The sequence below is a fragment of the Lottia gigantea genome (assembly GCF_000327385.1).
Source record: "Lottia gigantea unplaced genomic scaffold LOTGIsca_195, whole genome shotgun sequence".
Lineage (NCBI taxonomy): Eukaryota > Metazoa > Mollusca > Gastropoda > Lottiidae > Lottia > Lottia gigantea.
In genome coordinates, this window is record NW_008708379.1 from 99,157 (window position 1) to 118,698 (window position 19,542).

Here is a 19,542-nt window from a genome sequence, read left to right on the forward strand (position 1 = left end):
AAATTGAATAGGCCAGTCATTGAAACACTTGACATTATTTTTACTGTGAAAAGAATAATTACTCCAGATGGTGAAGTGAAGAAAGTGAAGAAAAATTCCTTTGATTCACGTGACACGTACCTGCGTTGACTGACGTATGGTTAGAAATTGAACCATATTGGAGTGATGTGATGTCACAGCCAATGATTGACTGAGGTTTGATTGAAAATTGAGGTATATCCTGTTTAGAGTGCGAATATATAAGGCAATGAATGAAAACGCAATTCATTTTGGTTGAGAGGATTTCATAGTAAAATGAGGTTACTCATATTTACTTTGAGTTTGTTAGTAGCAGGTAGGCATACGTAAATTGAACTTCGTCTTTCAAATAGTGGTAGATAATTTTAATTTTTCGGTATCGTAATTTCCAATTGTCGAATTTTCAGATTTATGTGCAGCAAATGTTAAGAATCTAAATGGAAATAATCCATTAAGTCGTTATACACATCAGTCTTAATCATCATTAATAGCTATAGGGTAGAATTAAAATGATAGATATTCATGGCCCGTTGTTCATTGTTAAGTATCTAGAATCATACCGGTATATAGGAAATATTTTACTATTTTTGAGAGTTTTGTTAAATGAAGACATTGCATAGACAACTTGCAGCGTCTTTAAAATTATACATATTATATACAGTGGCTCAACTAGATAAGTTGACCTTGGACTTGGTTTTATTTAAAGATATTGTTCTACATTTTTATCTTGCGGTGGGGCCCTTTCAGGGGTAGGGTTCGTGGACTTGGTTCAACCAGTAGTTGGACCACATTCTTTATTCTGTCATTGAAATGTGAACCTTTTTTGAATAATATGGAAGCAATTAGAGGTAAATAGTTTGTTGCCTGCACCCGGCAACAGTCAGAATTCATTGTTTTGGTGGTTTTCTGTAATTTCACACACCGATACCAATACATCGTAAAAGCGCTATACCGTCTTCTAGGTCGCAGTATAATGGTGATTTTTATGAAGTTCGTAAATTTTACGAGACTTTATCAGAGACATTTTCTGGCGTTTTCTTCACGTTTACTTGCTATCTAAGTCGCCGTAAGATATTTATGATATGTTGGTGAATATTTGAATATTTTCTTTAAAAAAAAGTGTTGGAATTGTTTTCAGCTTTCTATTCTCGATTTTTTTAGATTATTTGCATCTATGTCCCTTTTAGGTATTTTTAGATTCAATTAAAAGAAAGCTTTCAATTGTTTGTCCTCTGTCGCTTATATTTATAATCTCCTGTCTATTTCAGTAGTAAGGTCTGTAGATGCGTCACAGTGTCCCGAACCACCATCAGGATTTGGACCCTGTGTTATTACAGATGCCAATTGTCTTACAGATTCTGAATGTTCAAACGGTAATACATTTATATTTTACTGATTTTTGTACCATTGCATTGTGCATAATTAGCAATACTTAGCCATACATTCCAATGATGCGTATCATTTTCAGTAACGGCATATATGGATACAATAATTTGAAAAAATCCATAGATTTTTTTTCTCGTAATTGAAACAAAGTCAATTGATTTGAATTTCAACGTATGTGTTTTTAACGGAAATAATATGCATATCTATAAAGATATCTGTGAAGAGGTTTTCTAACAAAATTTTATGTGTTTCGGGAACACTGATAGCAACAATTTTTTACTTTAACATTTTCCCCGTAACAAAAATTGTATTTTTTGTAGAACGCATCCTCCATATCTCACTTATATCTATTCGCCATTACAGTACTTCTTCATACAATATTAAATTCTATTATTAGGTCAGATTTGTTGCCCTCATTTATGTGGTAAAATATGTAAAGATAAAGTGAGTTTGACTGTCGTTAAACCAGGTAAGAGTTTTATATTATATATTTAAAAGTTAACCAACATTTCTAAAACAATCTGTCGTGTTGATATTAGAAGCCGGAAATGAGCATTAGTCAATTAGAATTTCATTTCAAAGGTTATACTCTAAGCTGAGATATCTGATCATTAAATGAATACTGTATATATGCAAATCTATTCTGCTTGTCATTTAAAATATTATTTTCTAAACTTGACCATGGTCAAGTCTAACACACCAAAGTGAGACTTAAAGGAATACACTAAATTTTAACTTTACATTGTGTGTTTCGGAGGTCACGGCATCCTTGTTTGCTCGAACCTGAGTGCGAGATTTCCTCCCCGCTGGGAAGCACTGCCTAGATATACTCTCGTAGATCATGCGCGCTGTGTCAGATAACAGCAAACCGTGGTAAGAAAATTTAAATGTTTTACCACACTATACCTCCATGTTACGTCACGGTCTATAAAGCACTGCACGTTTTGTTACGATCACCCAGTTTTAGTTCTTTTAAGATTCGCTGCCGCACCAAGGATTCCGTGAATTTATTACAATTTTAAATTTTGTTACTTCATCCACGGCAACTACAGTCTTCCATCCCTTTGTTATCTAAATCCATCCCTTTTTGTGCACGTTGGCCTGAAACGTGATTTCCGTGGCTGCTGGAAACGTAATGTTAACTAAGCACAACGATCAAATAAAAGTTCAGTAGTACTGAGTTCTTTTAAACGGGTGTAACACTTTTAATGTTTGAAAAAGGTTTATTTTTTCTGTCCTTAACCCAAATTGCAAGGCCGTGAGAATTTAACAAAAGGTATTTTTTGAATCCAAGTTAAAAGACCACTCTAAGTCTAATTAAAATATACTCAGTTATTTAGTACAGTATTGGCTTTTCATTTTTAATTATTGACACACGTCCACGTCATCAAAGTTAACATAGTTAACTTACTTCGACAGATATAACTTAAATTTGATATCTATCATACCATGGTTGGTGATAAGTTATATTTGTCATTTATTTCATTATGATACAATTGCAAAAATACCAGATGCATTTTCGAAACAGTAGAAATTGGACGAAGCGAATCGTTTCCATTCAGTATCCTCGGTAGCTTCCATAAACTGAATTTACCTCGATAGTGAATTGAAGATTTCGTTGTTTTATTCTGGGTCGAGCGTCTTTACTTACGGCAATTTGCAGTAATTTTTGCAACTACCGTTTGATTCCATTTTGAAAGGACCCGTACCTCGTGTATTCGCACTTCTATTATATCCGCAATTTTGAGTCGTACACATTCCGTCGTCTTTTCACACCATATAGGCCCTAACGCACCTGGCGCTAAGGAATTCAATTGAAGGTCATACACTTGTTCATCACATGAGCTACGGTGACGTAGAAAGAGCAGCACTGAAATTTCCTCTTTGTCTTCCATATTGATGGATTGAAAAACACAGAATTTGAAGAACTGATTCACCACGTAAGGTGATGAATAATCATGCATCTCTTGGACATGTCAGCTTTGCAACAGCGAAATTCCACTGCGACCATAAAAATATCGAAACTTTTACACGCGGTGGTTAACGGTACCTCGTGCGAAACCGAGTCAGGTCTATGCGTTTTGACCATAACCCTTAAATAGCCTAGTTTTTGGCTTTCCAAAACTGAATAGCATCATTGATCAAAACAAGATACTTTCGCTTCAGGTACCTGTCCATCGAATGCTGCCATATCATGCTTCGTAGGTAGTGTTGCTGATACTTGTAGTTCTGATAGCGATTGTCCGGGAAACCAGAAGTGTTGTAATTTGTGTGGTAAAAACTGTTCACCACCACAGGGATCAGGTTTGTCAAAATCCATTTTCTTTTCTCAAAACTATATCTTGAAGAACATATTCTCAGATTAAAGTAGAACACAGCTGCTACTTTAATCTGAGAATATGTTCCTACTTTAATCTGAGAATATGTTCCTACTTTAATCTTAAGGAGTAATTGCATTCTTTTCATTGCAATACTACAAAAACAGCTAGATTTCTATGATCCAATATTCGGGTAGTCTGATTTTTTTCTATTAACTTTATTGGTAATTGTGTTCACAATATGCGTGAATTTGTTTGAGTTTGAATTTGATTTACAAAAAATATTAATTTGGGTGTATTTGTCGACAAAAACGTCACGTATTATGTAAACAGTTTGGTGTATCAAACCTTAATGGTGTGCAAAATAGTCTATATTAACTAAACAATACTACATAGAGTCTGAATTAACAGATTTTTAGCTTATTTTCATATACCATAACGTAAGCTGATACGTATGCAGATAGATGTTGTTAATTAAACTAAGATTCCAGATTGAAAAAAATTAATTGAACCTAGATTGAGGACCTTTTATTCAAAACATATTGGCAATTGGAAAATAGTAACTGCCGTAACTGTTGTCTACAGTCTGACTTATAAATGGTAAGAGCCAAAGAAGGCCTTACTTTCTAACTAATGAAGTGGGTTTAATTTTTCAGCTCCTCAGTTACCCCCCATCGGTCTCCCTGCTCCTCCTCCAGGTATTTATTTATTACCATTTATAAACATATCAAGTCATCCCATTCTTCGAGCGAAATTAAATCTCATTAAATCCCTTTCATTTAATGGATGTTTAATATAAAATCTCATAGTTTTTTTATATCTGACCTCCTGTTGACGTTTTGTCAGTGTTATTGTGAATTAGATAAGGTATATTGGGGCCTAAAAAAAACCTTTCCTCGGACATACTTCGAGAAGTGGGATTTCAAATATCATAGGCCATGTTACCAGACGTAGTAATTTTCAGTGTAATGGTCAACCACTATAACAATTTATTTTCAGCTCTTTCTTCAATATTTACGACCAACATCACTGTTACGCTTTTGATACTTTGAATTTCCAAATGAAATAAATTACCACAATGAAAGTAATCTTCAATTTCAGTTTGCCCTCCAGTTTGTGCAATCGCATGTGAATATGGAAATGTACTTGATCAAAACGGCTGTCCAACGTGTTCATGTAAAAGTACGTACCAGTTTTTTTTTATATTTAGTTATATAATCTAATAATAATAAGATATTTTCACTGTTAAAATAGTGCTCAATACAATAATTGTAGAGCAATAATCTTTATAAATATACAGCAATCAAGTACTTTATTATTTGATAAATAATGACATTTTTCCATTATTATGTCTGCTTTACATTATTAAACCCGCCCTATATCTCATCCGATACTGGAAATCAACACTCTTGATATCACTGTCCCAGAGTTATTTATTTGTGTTCTCAATTGTTGGTTATAAATTACTTTTCTAGAAACACCATGTAAAGGAGAAGCTCCACTAACCTTAGATAGGAATGGTAATACCATTAATTGTGGTCGTGGAGGAGTAAGATGTCCACTAAATTCAGAATGTAAAATTCATCCAGCTGATGCTTATGCTCTATGTTGTCCAATAGGTAAGAGAAGGCATAACATTAGTCGGTATCCTGTATTTGGACAACTTGCCAATTATTGAAAGCTCTTTATGAATATATAATATTTCTATCTAAGAGTGACTGTTAAAAATATAATGAATACTGCATGTCAAATGTTGAATAGACTATTTGCTATGGAAGACCAAATAATCCAATATAAAGATGTCTTAATTCTTAGTTCTTAATGCTTAATTCCTACTGCTCCATTTATTCGTTATTTTGACATTTTTTGATTTTTGTCAATTATGTGAAACAAATGTCAATTGTCCTGTCGGAAATTACTTGTCCCATGATTAGCATATATTAAGTTGATTTTGAAGAAGACATATAGGCCTTTTTAAGCCCTTAGTCTCTTTGTATTATTGTCATGATACCTGCTAGTACCAGCATAAAAATTCTGCTAATGAAATCAAAATGGCAATTTTACATTTCTCTATTTTAGAACCTGATGACCCAAAACCAGGTAAATACCAATTTCATAGATAAACAAACATTATGAAATGATATATTGTTGGTCAAAGAAAAAGGTTGTCTCTCACTTGATGATGCTGATGATAAACCTATAAGCTTAAACAATTTTTACATTATCTTTCTTTTCTTCTGTATCTGATTGTGTAATAGTTACGGGCATCGCCAGTGGTATTACCCTAAACCTTTTCAATTTCTAACTATCGAGGGATCTCTTTTAAAGTTATACTACCTCCTTGGAAAAAAAATGAAATTTTTAAACTTGGTCAGGATGAAACTTTGTTGATCAGTGGACTTTCTTGTTGTCGAAACTATACGACAGAATCCCTCGATAATCTAATAAATCCATAAAACTAAGTAATAATTCATTAAACTAAGTTTTCAATAATTACTTAGTTCAATTGATATATCGCCTTATATAGAGATTCTATTCATCAAGGGAGCTGGTAAGTCCAACTGATTAATATAATATACACTTCTTGACTTGAGACTTTAAATGCAAAATCCATTCTAAGAGGTAGTATTCCTTAAAAGGATTCCCTGTAATCTTTACCTCGCCGATAAGACCAGTATGTGCCTTCCCAAATACTCCACCATGTAAAGTTGATGGAGATTGTTGTCAAGGAGAAATATGCTGTCCTGGAGTATGTTTTAACAGATGTGTCAAATCATCATTGCCCAATACTAACAAGCCTGGTATTATACTTTGATTATCATACACTTCGCACCAAATGTGGTTTGTCAGAAAATGCGTCTTTCTGTAGTTGCAGTCGATTTCAACAATAATTCATTGTCCATCTTGAATTAGGTGCAGAAATCTAACCCATTTGGTTTTACCATTGAAATCTGCATGAAAACCTAACGTACTAACAAATTTTATGACAAGAAAAACAAACTCATCCCGTGGTATGGAAAATCTTTCCATTCATCTTATTTTTCCTAAATAGGTGTATGCCCAAAGTTACCTAATCCACTACCACGATGTTTAATATTCCAAAATGATTGTAAGCAAGATAGCGAGTGTCCTGGTGATCAGAAATGTTGCAGTGTCACATGTGGAATTGGGTGTATTGACCCTGTAAAACGTAAGTACAATCATAACAATACTGACCTATCCATGTATGTACTCTTATTGACCACGCTTAAGACTTTAGATTTTATGTATCTTTCAAAGGGACAGTTACACCATTTCTTTGACCAATCATGCCTTAGTCTGAGATTTTTTTAGAAACTTAACCAATCAGTAATAGTGTTCACAGCTCACCTTCGAAATTTGAGCCTTCAAATCTTTGCTTTTCCAGAATTATTATTTGAAAGTTAAAAAGAAGAGTCGTCTTTTCTTGAGACACTGTCATATATTATAGAAAATACATCTATAGAAATAAGAAAAGAAATTCCTAGTTTGAGATATTTTGAAGGAATTATGTGATTTTCGTGCATTTCTAGTACTTCTGAAGACTGTTTATATATATCAAAGACGCAAATCAACCCCCCAAAATGGCGCATTTAAATTGCACAGCCTTAAGCCAACGGATTTATTGTCCTATCCATAAACAGATCATTTTTGTATGAATTTATTTGGTGATATAAGATATGCATTTTTAATACTCCTTACGCACATATCATAATTATGCATTTTGAAAGTAGAGTAAAATAATGTTACAAATCATTTACAGTATGTCCAGTTGTTGATTGTTTACAATATTGTGAGTTTGGTTACAGACTTGATTCAAACGGATGTCAAACCTGTCAATGTAAAAGTAAGTATTATTCCTTTTCAACACATTATTTCTAGTGAGCGTCATTTAATGTCTTCAAGCATGTCTTCAAGAAATGAAAAAACAACTATATTTTACAAGGATAACAACTTAGTTTCACAATTAAGGATCATTTCTTCCAACTGGGATTGATATTTCCTGGTTGTCCGAACCCATTCAAATCTGGGTCGTCTTGCATTGTGAGTGAAGATGATTTATTCAAGGCTTTTAACACGCCGATCAGAATCGGAACTCTCACATTTTGCTTGACGTAACCAAGTAAAAGACGCCATGTAAAGAACCATATTATTATACCAGATCTGGTTATTAATGTAACCAACAAAACATGCAAAACATAAGCATATCACCAACTTATTTGTCTATTGTATCTGAGCATTTTAGCTATTCATTACTTTTTCAACCCACTAGCACCAGAACTTACTACTTATTGGTAAAAAATTCTAATATTTTTTTCTTGAACTCGCCACTGTTGTACACCAAATTTTCATATTAACTAGTATCTTTTTATCACCAAAAATGTTGAACGTTTTTCAGAATCGCCCTGTGAAGATGAAGCACCAATGACCCTGGATAGCACTGGTAATACCATTAATTGTGGCCGTGGAGGAGTAAGATGTCCATCGAACTCGGAATGCAAAATTCATCCAGCTGATAGATATGCTGTCTGTTGCCCAAAAGGTAAGTCATCACACATTGTTAGAAGTCTTGTACGTTGAAATTTTATATGAATATATGGAAATAAGCTCCATTAACATAACAGTATTTCCACAATAATTTTGGGGAAATATGAAACATAATAAGTATATGAACTGCCATCTTCACAATATCAATTTATTCTTTCTTATACTAAAATAGTCACTATACTGGTCATCGATACATCGGTAGAGTACTAGAAATATGGTTTGCACTCCCACTTTATTTGAAATAAATTTAAAAAGATAAGATTTTTTAAAATTTTTTTCACAAAAATATCTTTCAGAATGCATCAAACCTTTCAATGTTTTTGGGAGAAACCTCTCAGAAGCCACGAGAGACAGAGTTACGGCATTTTGAATTAAGCCTCTACAGGATGTCCCCACATTGAGGAAATAGAAACAGAATTAAATAGATACAGCAATTTCTTCAATATTTACAACCAACGTCACTTATTATATACGCTTTGAAAACGACTTTATTTATTTCAGTTTGCCCTCCCGTTTGTGAAATATATTGTGAATTTGGAAATGTACTTGATGAAAACGGCTGTAAAACATGCAAATGTAAAAGTAGGGTTCCGTAGTTTTTTTTTTATCTTTATTCATGTTATGTAGCCCAATTAGAATCTCTTATAAAACGGGCGTTTTTACTGAACCCATCCTTCTGTATTAAAGTGGTCTAAAATCTTGACCTACATAACTTGGTTGTATTGTTAGGTAAATAATAATCAAACATTGGTCTATTTTTAGAACCTAGTCCAGTATGCAAATCCGATAATCACCAACTCATTTGTCTATCGTATGTGGACAATTTTTGGCAATTCATAAAATTTTCAGCCCACTTGCACCAAAAGTTACTGCTTATTGGCAGCAAAATACTGATATTTTGTACTTGAACTCTATTTCACGACTGAAAATTGAAGTATAGTTTATATGTCCATACAACTTTCATATCTACAAGTATCTTTTATCACTAAAAATGTTGAACGTTTTTTAGAGTCACCCTGTGAAGATGGAGCACCAATGACCCTAGATAGCAATGGTAATACCATTAATTGTGGTCGTGGAGGAGTAAGATGTCCATTAAATTCAGAATGTAAAATTCATCCAGCTGATAGATATGCTGTCTGTTGCCCAAAAGGTACGTCGCCACGCTAAGTAAGAACTCAATAGCAAGTTGAAAGGCTATATAAATAGATGAAAATGGGCTCTTTGTCTTATACCTTATTAATCGATGGGGTCCTCGAAATATGGTTTGAACCCTTACTTTATTTTTTACATTTTTGCACCAAAATATCTGTCAGAATGCATCAAACCTTTCAATGTTTTTGAGAGAAACCTCTCAGAAGCCACGAGAGACAGAGTTACGGCATTTTGAATTAGGCCTCTACAGGATGTCCCTTCATTGAGGTAATAGAAATATAATTAAATAGATACAGCAATTTCTTCAATATTTATAACCAAAGTTACTTATTACGCGTTGATACTTTTAATTTCCAAATGAAATAAATTACCGCTTTGAAAACGACTTTGTTTATTTCAGTTTGCCCTCCAGTTTGTGCAATCTATTGTCAATATGGAAATGTACTTGATGAAAACGGCTGTGCAACGTGTACGTGTAAAAGTATGTACCAGTTTTTTTCTTTATTAAAAATTATTTCGATATATATATGTACAGCAATCCACATATCATGCACCATTATTTCTACTCTACATAATTAAGCCTATCTTTATCTCATAATAAATTATTGACAAAACTGTCCCGGAGATATTATTTGTGTTCTCATTGATATTTCAAGATAAATAAGTTAACCTCGTCTAAATTCCATTTTCTAGAAACACCATGTAAAGGAGAAGCTCCACTAACCTTAGATAGGAATGGTAATACCATTAATTGTGGTCGTGGAGGAGTAAGATGTCCACTAAATTCAGATTGTAAAATTCATCCAGCTGATGCTTATGCTGTTTGTTGTCCAAAAGGTAAGATCATGTATTTGGATAAATTGTCAATTATTGAAAGCTCTTTCTGATATACAATATGTCGATCTAAGAGTGACTGTTAAAAATATAATGGATACTGCATGTCAAATGTTGAATAGACTATTTGCTATGGAAGACTAAATAATCCAAAATAAAGATGTCTTATTCCTTAGTTCTTAATGCTTAATTTTCTGGATAACAATGGCTGTAAATCTTATCAATGCAAATGTTTGGAGCAGTCTTTTTGAATTTCTATACCTTGGTTTAGTTTATATAGGTTATCATAGGGTTATATCACCAGAACAGAATTGCTTTCTCTTATAAATCCTCGACACGGATGTTTTCATAGTAGGCCTACTAGTACTGAACCATCCTTCTGTAATAAGTTGATCTAAAATCTAGACCTACATAACTTATCTTGACTGTATTGAAATGTAAATAATAATCAAACATTGGTCTATTTTTAGAACCTAGTCCGGTTTGCAAATTCGGTAAGTACCTTCTAATAAAAACGCCCTTTTTGAATTACAAATATGTTGTACAAGGACATCAAGAATGACAATTTTTAATCTATTAACATTACACATTGTATGTATATGAATTGCTACGATCTATATAGGCGTTTGTATTTGTGACTTAATCAATTAAGTATTGAACGGTAACTCTGAAATCTAATTGTCCAACATTGATGTCTACAAATGTACTTAAAGGGCGAATCTAGTAGACACAAAGACAATGGCATCGGAAATTCAATGATCAAAAGTCATATGCGAATTTTGAGACCTGTATTGTTACTATCTACCTTTCTTCTCGAAATCACTTCAAGAATTAAAAACGTGTACGAACGATCCAAGACACAATACGAAACGCGAAATCCAGGAGCCGATTGGTAGCTAAAGATATGAGGAAGTATACCACGCATGAATGAGGAAGTATTTCATAATGAAGGTATTATCAAGTATTTAGAGTAAGCATTCCCTGCCTGATGGCACCACATCTATGGTTACTAGACACTTTATTAATTGCATTTGACCTTTTTGTAGGTAGTTGTCCAGTGCCACCTTCATCATTTCTTTTAAGATGTGCCAGCATTGACCGATGTAAATATGACAGTGAATGTGAAGGAACGAAGAAATGCTGTAAACATCCTTGTGGAAGGCAATGTCGAGATATTGTCAAGTCTAAACCAGGTATTGTTACTTCCTAATGTACAGTTGCTGTTATGAAACAAAATAATGGTCGAAAACCACGCTATTCCTTTTTCAGATGAGTAACTCATAAGAGTACAAACTTGTACGTAATAGACGTATATGTATGATGAATAACTATGTTCACCAACATCAATAGCATTCTAACAATAACATATCTGGAAAGATTTTTAACAGGTTGATTATGAAAATATCCAATAAAATTTATCATACAGACATATTGTGTTTTGGCTAGGAGTTCCCTTGCAAACAATTGTTTAAAAAATCGAAATTTGCCCTTTTTTCAAAAGTTAATATGAACACCAGTTTTAAAACACTACTGATATTCATATGCTGAAAAAGACGTTTTTGTTAAAACTTCACTCCTAAAACTTACCACAACCAAAAATGTCAGCAAAAAAAATGTCAAGTTAAAATTTAAAGTTATATTGTGTACTCATGTTTATGTTGAAGCTGATATTGAAATTATCATAAAAATACATGTAATTGGTAAAATTCTATTGTAGTGGTGATTATTCGATTCAGGAGTTTTTTCTTATTTACTGTCATTTTCATCTATCCTCTATCAAGGTGTTTGTCCCAAGAAAGCCGACCCAACACTAGTGCTTTGTAAACGACGTGGAGATGATTGTTATGAAGATGCTACTTGTCCCGGAAGTCAGAAATGTTGTCAAGGTGCATGCGGAAATGCATGTATGGACCCTCGTTTAACCTCTACTGACCATGCAGGTAAGACAAATTATATAACAAAATATACTTCAAGATTTAGCTTCAAGATTATGTATAGGCAGTGTAAATTTAGTCCCACGCCATCGTCTTTAAACTAATACTTATAATGAAACGTAAACTCCAGGCAAAGATACTTCTTACCATTCTTTTCGTCACAATAGTCAAATAGTTTATAGTATGCATGGACAATTAACCATCTTAAACCATATTGACATCGATCTGTTTCTTTCTGCCCAAATTTGTCAATGGGTAACCCGGTGGATGGACAGACAGCACTTACTCTATTGGAGGGTATCTGAATTTCTATTCAGCAAGATCTTGCTTGGTCCCAGAATATCTGTTTCTCGTATATTACTCCAATCTTTTCATTTTCGTTCTTTTGTGACTTCACATTTGTATGTCTTATATGCTACTTTTGATAAGCTATACATTCTGCTATAGAATGTTGGTGGATCTGAAGCTAACGAAGACCCATTTTCCCTCTATTTCTGGTAATGTTTTTATTTATACGCATATTTTTGTTCACCATTTAGGTACATGTCCTGCTTTGGACCCAAAAATACAGTCATTAATCTTATGTGCAAGCCTTGACACTGAATGCGAGTTAGATAGTGATTGTAAAGTTGATCAAAAATGCTGTAAGGATTATTGTGGTATTAAATGTGTCAAAAGCGTACCAAAGCCAATAATCAAAAAAGGTAAGATATAATTCTGTATCTTTTATATAATTTGTTTTCTTTATTAAAAAAAATGCATAAGATATGGAAGTAAAAGAGGTAATAAGGGATTGTCCAAATGCATCACAGTTCGATTTGAGAGATTCAGGCTTCAGGAATTATATCCTAGAAACTTAGAAGACGCTCGTGCTCGTGTATGTTTTTTTTATATTTACATAAGACTTGGACGTCATAATTCTTTCTGAAAAGTTATACTGTTGGGAGTAAAGGTTGTAACTTTGTAATAATGGCAAAGTTATGAAAGCACAGGAATTAGAATCTTTCAGTTCTTTAATTTGAATACAGAAAATGTGTATTAATAATTTAATATAATGAAAAAATTCTTATGGATTAAAATTACTAACTTTATTTGAGCGACGTTTCGACCAGTGTTCTCTATAGTCTTTATCAAGCAACGAATGACCAGTGAACAGTGGCCGAAACGTCGCTCAAATAAAGTTAGTAATTGTAATCCATAAGAATGTTTTCATTATATCCAACACCTTTACTAAATGCCATTCAAAGATTAATAATTTAATGTTTGTAATTCTGGGTTCTGTACACTGTAAACTGTAGATAATCTGAAATTAGCAGAAAAATCTCCTAGGAAATTTGGGTAAAAATCATAACAAATAAAAAAAAAACCGTGGAAAAATGTTTACAATTGGGTGTGACTAAACATACGTCTCTTAAAATGAATACATCAATCTGTACGATAATGAGTACGGGGTATGATTTGGTCGAGATTTGGACTATTAATCCTATTTCATTGAAGTTAATTTCGTGTGCATGTTATGTCTTCTCCAAATAGGTACTTGCCCGCGTTTAAGATATAGATGTCGCCGAAAACGACGTGACTTCTGTCGCTCAGATGGTGACTGTCCGGGGGACAGAAAATGTTGTAGACTTCCATGTGGATATAAATGTAGACGTCCTAAAAGAATTCCAATCATCAGAAAGGGTACATGTAATTCCCTCCCATTTTGCACTAACCCACATTGGCGCTGAAGTTTCCACACTTTTTTCCAGATAGATATGCACTGTTAACCAATGTTAATACCCATCCCTTTAACCCTTTATTTTTCGTGATTAAAGTTATTAACTATTTCTCTTTAGTATGGTTTGATTTAAAACAGGACATACATTAAATTTTCCGATATATTTTCCGTAACATGTTTGTTACTTTGTACAATTTTTTAAATTTCATTTATTTATCAATGTTTTCAAAAGCATTATGGAATTTAGTATTTATCTAAGCAATATGGTGTTGGTAGTGCGTTTGTTTTATAAAACTGGTCTCGGCAGTTTAACCCTGTTTGATGATAGATTAATAATACAGCCTGGAAACTAGATATGGCATACATGTGCGCATTCTTAGACGTGAGGGGCATTGCTTCGCACGTATTAAGTCGACAGCCGCTGCCGCTGACATTATATTTCGGAATGCTTAATGCTTGCCTGGTTATTGGTTAATTCTGGTGTAATATTTTGTACATTATTAGATGAAACTGCATTTAGATAATAATAGTATCGCACAAAAATTACCAGAAGAATGAAAATAGTATTCTCGTGAATAATACAAAGTGAATTTAAAGGTTCTTCATTTGATCTGTTAAATGATTGCATCTCATCCGAAAGTGGTAATTCATCTTCATTACCCAGTCTCTAATTATGTCACCAGAACACATTATCTTGAGATGACATCTGCTAACATCATATCTTTATTTTCAGAATGTCCAGCTGTAAACACACACCCCATCTATAAACTGTTTTGTTCTCCTCCATTAAATCCACCATGTCAAGTTGATAGAGATTGTCCTCAAGGTAAAATATGTTGTCCCGGAGTTTGTGCTAACAGATGTTTGAAGGCACCAACCAAACCAGGTAATGATATTACATGTATTTTTTTTTAATTTGCACGCTTTAATGTCGTATCTATAATCAAAGGTTCTTTTATACCTTGTCCGTTGAGGAAACCATCGGACATTTTTGATTTTATTGCAGGCTTCTCCAAAATTGTAACATCAGTACCTTATTGCACAATGATTTGCAAATGACTACAGGTAATCCGGAGTTTTATCTTTGAAAGGACGATTGACCAAGGGTAAACTGTTGTACAGGTTTTTATTTCTTTCTAATATTTAGTTATTATTTCAGTTTGTGATCCAAATCCTTGTGGAGATGCCCAGATAAAATGCCAATATGGTCAGACGAAAGATGAAAATGGTTGCTTGTTGTGCCAATGTAAGTCGTATGACTTTAAGATGTCTTAAAAGAATTTTGATCTAAGGACCTTGCTGCGGTATTGCATTTTTGGCCTTTTATAGATTTTACTTTAAGTTTCGTGTTTTGATACTACATCTTAAAACAAGGTTTAGATACTTCCATGATAAGGGTACTTCCGGATCTTACCTATTGGTGTTTCTTTGGTATATTTAGTGTACTAATTGTTGGTATTTCTGTAGGTAACCAGTGTCCAAATGGTCAAGTTATAGTCAACTGTTTCGCCGATCCATGTCAAGTTAGCATATGTAATAATCCAGCAGGAATACGATGTGTGTAAGTATTCAACAATATGTATATGAATCCCAATATGAAAACCTGTTGATATACTAAGGGAGATTTGTTATTTTCTTAATATTTTGTTTTTTTATAAATTATTATTATGCAGTTGCATAAAGGGATTTTCTGAAAGAAATACTGATCTGTAATCTGTAGATCTCAAAGATCTATCATAATAAAAATTTAATTTCATGCACTTCTCTTTCAGATCTAACTACTGTGGTGGTTGTAACGCAGTGTATTATGATGCCAACAACAATGAAGTGGACTGTTCTGTATCTATGAAAGGAAAATAAACCCTAAGAAATCCAATATATTCCCAGAGTAATAAAATGTAACCCTGTTATCTGGTTTTTTAAATTTTTTCAGGACCCGAGGAGTGGTCAATGAAATAAAAAAAAAATCTATCTTACCTTATAGTCCAGCTAAGTTATTTCTGCTCATTAGTGCTCATCCAAGTCCGATTCAAAACCTCAACACGAGCAGTCCAATTTATTTTTCGGTGGAATAAATAGTAATAGAAACTATACAGACTAAACTTATATAGTGTTGATTACTCTTGAATATACCTAAAAATAAAAATGGATCATGTTTATGATTTGAATCAGATGCAGATAAGCAGAAATATCTGTTTGACTATAACGGTCACATCGAAAATATTTTTCAAAAACATAGCTACGGTGGAATTAATCTACAGAGTACAAGGCAAATAACCCCTCCACGTTTCTCAGACATGAAATATGGATAGGACAGAGGCATTATAGAATATCTGAAGATGTCTTGATGGTCCCTATGTTCCTTTAATTCTTGATAAGTCTCAAAGTAACATTACGATATTATCCACATCTAACTGTTGCTTTGAGACTCAATTATCAGGATGCTAAAATTTTGTGTCTGGTTATTCAAATATTTTCCCACAATGTTTTCTTTGGCATAATCTTATTGGTCGAGAAATACCAATCAAAATTAATATATATTAATATCGGATTGTGAAAGCACTGGTAGGTTATTGATAATATACTATCGTTGATAAAGGAGCATGGATGGACTCAAGGTTCGGCTTTGTATGGGTACTTAAATTTATTCGAAAATTAGTGAAAATTCTCAAAACCTAGTCAGCTCCAGCAACTCCCATAAAAAAGTGACATTTTATGTCAGGCCCTAAACGTGTCGATATCAAAACCGTATTATCACGATCAAGAAACCGGTAGGGTCAGAGTTGTCAAGCTACATGCAAACATGTAAAAGAAATATGAATATAATTGTCCCCTGGATTGCATAGTATATGATGACTAGACTAGAAAAATGTCAAGTGTCTTTATTAGAATAAATTCTTTACATTGACATACTGTCACTCACAAGATATATTTTACTTTATAGCCGACCTCAAATTCATACCTCTTCAACTGACGAACATTGATTTATATTGGTTAATCACGTTTTAAAACGATAGCTGCCAGGCAAGGTAACATACGCCCACTGACAGCTGCCAGAAATGACACTAGTGTCTTTGTTATTATTTAAAGAGCTTCATAATGCATTTGCTGTTCAAAAACTTATAAATATCTCATCAATTTACGAGTTATATATACTGAATTTTCCTCAAATCAAATCTGCAGTCTCAAATTTGAAAAAATATTTTAATAACATTTAAATTACATGTAGAGACTACAAATATTAGAAATCATAAGCGATACGATATTGTTATCTAATTGTAATGTTGTCAAGGAAGGGTGATGGGGATTAAAACACCACACCAAGGGTTCAAATCGTAAAAGATTTATTATATAACAAAAACCCTAAAAGTACCAAAATGATATAGTTACAAACAGTTTATAAAATAAAAGAAGAACTGAATCACAATAAAAGGTAATGTTAAACAGCAATACTTAGGCCACATAAAAAAACAATTGGTGATTGTCCCCGCCCGTGCCCGAAAACGGCCCTGTCCTTGATTTTTTTTTTTATAAAGGCATTTTCAGAGCCATATTTTTATATTATGCAAATAGGGAGGAAAATGATTGGACAATAAACCAATGAATTTTAAGAGTTTCAAGCAAATTTACTAATTTCCAAAACAGAATATATGCAGCCTGTGGGATATATTTTCTGTAATTTATTGTTGGCATGCTTCTGGTGAGGAATAAAGCAGTATCAGCATGTGGGATTAAGTGTTTTAGGGTCCGTTCAATTCAAAAAAAGACCCCCACCCCCTTCCCCTGCTTGCGGTCATTCAAAGGATGATCACCAATTTTTTTTATGCGGCCTTATAGTAGACAGGCAACACGAAAACCTACTCTATGCCGTACTTAATTAATTAATATGCTAATTCAAATAATAGATTGTGCATGAATATAAATAAATACAAATAAAGCTTAGCCTAAAAGGGGTTTAAACTATAACCTGTGTAAAGGTGAAATACCTTACCACCTAAGGGTTTTAAAGGGAATCTGTAATAAAATAATGTATGAATATAAGATAATGCTTATGTAATAAAATTGTTTAAATATGATAATTAAATGAATGGATTGAACGCAGAAATACTTGAACTTGAAAGTGTATAAAACCACTGTATAAAAACTAAGAAATACCAAATTGAAGAAACTTCAATTTACACCATATACTTGTATTTATTTATGAATATAATCTTGATGGCAGTATAAACCATCCTACAGATACAATTTCTACAACAGAATGACCATACCGGTAAGAAAGAAACCAACTTAGATGGTCACTACAAAATCCCAGAAAAGACAAGGTTCAAGGTTAGGATGAATAGAACTCAGAAAGAAAGAATGTTCAGGCGATGCGTTGATGTAAAAAATAACAAACTAAAACTTTGCATTCATTCGATGGAAGACGATACAGAATGAGTTAAAAAGCTATACATGACGATGTTGAGTGGAAGCGTGCTTGATGTAAAACTGACCTTCACCCAGAAGCCGGAAGTGTCAAAAGTTGCGCACAAGGTTCAATGGAAGCTGTTCGGTGCGTTCGAACCACCGTTCTTTCCACGTCCCGACATTCTGAACAGAGAAGATATAGTAACTAGTAACTAGATAGGAAAGCAGAAAAGGCAGTGAAAAGGCAGTGAAAAGGCAGTGAAGTGTAATTATTAGTTATACTGTGAACTGAATACAATTAATTACACCCTTCAACATTAATAAGATTGATAAAAAATCTATTCATCCGATTAATACCAAATTCGAACTGATTGGCATCTTATTTACAAGTTTCAAGTTCAAATCTAAAGCCTCTATGTCCACAAACTAGGTGACGTCAATATAATTTTCATGATTGTGTGAGTATAAGAATTAGAAAGTAAAAACTATTTCTGTAGTAAATTTTGGAAATATCATTATTTTGTATTATATGTGACGTTTGACATTCAGTATACGCTTTTTTTGATGGAAATGGTTGAAATTAATGTACATGAACTGTTAAAAACCTTTCTCTTTGTCTTATTTTATTTTCATCAAAATTTTGGCTGTCAGGTCAATCTAAACTTAAATGTAACTACAAATAATATAAAAAATTACATAACGGAACACAAAATGTCGCCAAAGGAATAAATATAAAAATGTGTCCTTGAACATGAAAGGTCATTTCAGACCGCAAATTCTAACCTAATATATGATTCTTATTGTTCCAAAACTAGGTTCCAATTTACGATAGTATTGATATCAACAAATCAACATATCAGTCCGATATCAGCATAATATTAAACAATAAAATTTTAAGTACAAATAGGATTGTAAAGATGCTTTTTGAACTCTTTATGTGTGACAGGGATACTGATTTCATCAATTTGAATTATTTCAATATTCAGTCAGACGTCTGTGGTTGTTGCAATTTCACGAAAAGTTTGATTTATGCGTGACGTGACTATGGTAGAAACCTGTTATTGTATTAGGACCTTTGGGCTAGTGACATTATAAAACGTTTAAATGAAATTGCAAGAACCATAGACGTCGGTTCCAAATTGGAATGGTTCTAATCGATGCTCTCAGTTTCACTTAAACACATACAATTTCTTTTAGAAAACCT

General features: G+C 33.2%; 1 protein-coding gene across 1 annotated transcript; it reads left to right on the forward strand.

Moving 5' to 3' along the window:
- The first annotated feature begins 243 nt into the window (after positions 1–243).
- LOTGIDRAFT_201804 (hypothetical protein) lies at positions 244–15,841 on the forward strand. Its single transcript, XM_009053009.1, has 22 exons — positions 244–334; positions 1,287–1,391; positions 1,802–1,873; positions 3,571–3,708; positions 4,379–4,420; positions 4,824–4,904; positions 5,198–5,341; positions 5,802–5,822; positions 6,775–6,912; positions 7,504–7,587; positions 8,140–8,283; positions 8,790–8,870; positions 9,298–9,441; positions 9,844–9,924; positions 10,137–10,280; positions 10,748–10,771; positions 11,324–11,470; positions 12,059–12,217; positions 12,751–12,915; positions 13,745–13,894; positions 14,665–14,817; positions 15,091–15,841. Exons 1-22 carry the CDS (start codon positions 295–297, stop codon positions 15,204–15,206), a joined length of 2,373 nt encoding a protein of 790 aa, XP_009051257.1. The 5' UTR covers positions 244–294; the 3' UTR covers positions 15,207–15,841.
- Positions 15,842–19,542: the final 3,701 nt, after the last annotated feature.

What these genes read in the sequence shown, in the direction of transcription:
- LOTGIDRAFT_201804 (XM_009053009.1), top strand. Translation starts at nt 295, where the DNA reads ATGAGGTTACTCATATTTACTTTGAGTTTGTTAGTAGCAG. An exon ending in AACCTCTACTGACCATGCAG is followed by an intron (nt 12,218 to 12,750) that starts GTAAGACAAATT and finishes TTCACCATTTAG; the next exon opens with GTACATGTCCTGCTTTGGAC. An exon ending in AAAGCCAATAATCAAAAAAG is followed by an intron (nt 12,916 to 13,744) that starts GTAAGATATAAT and finishes TTCTCCAAATAG; the next exon opens with GTACTTGCCCGCGTTTAAGA.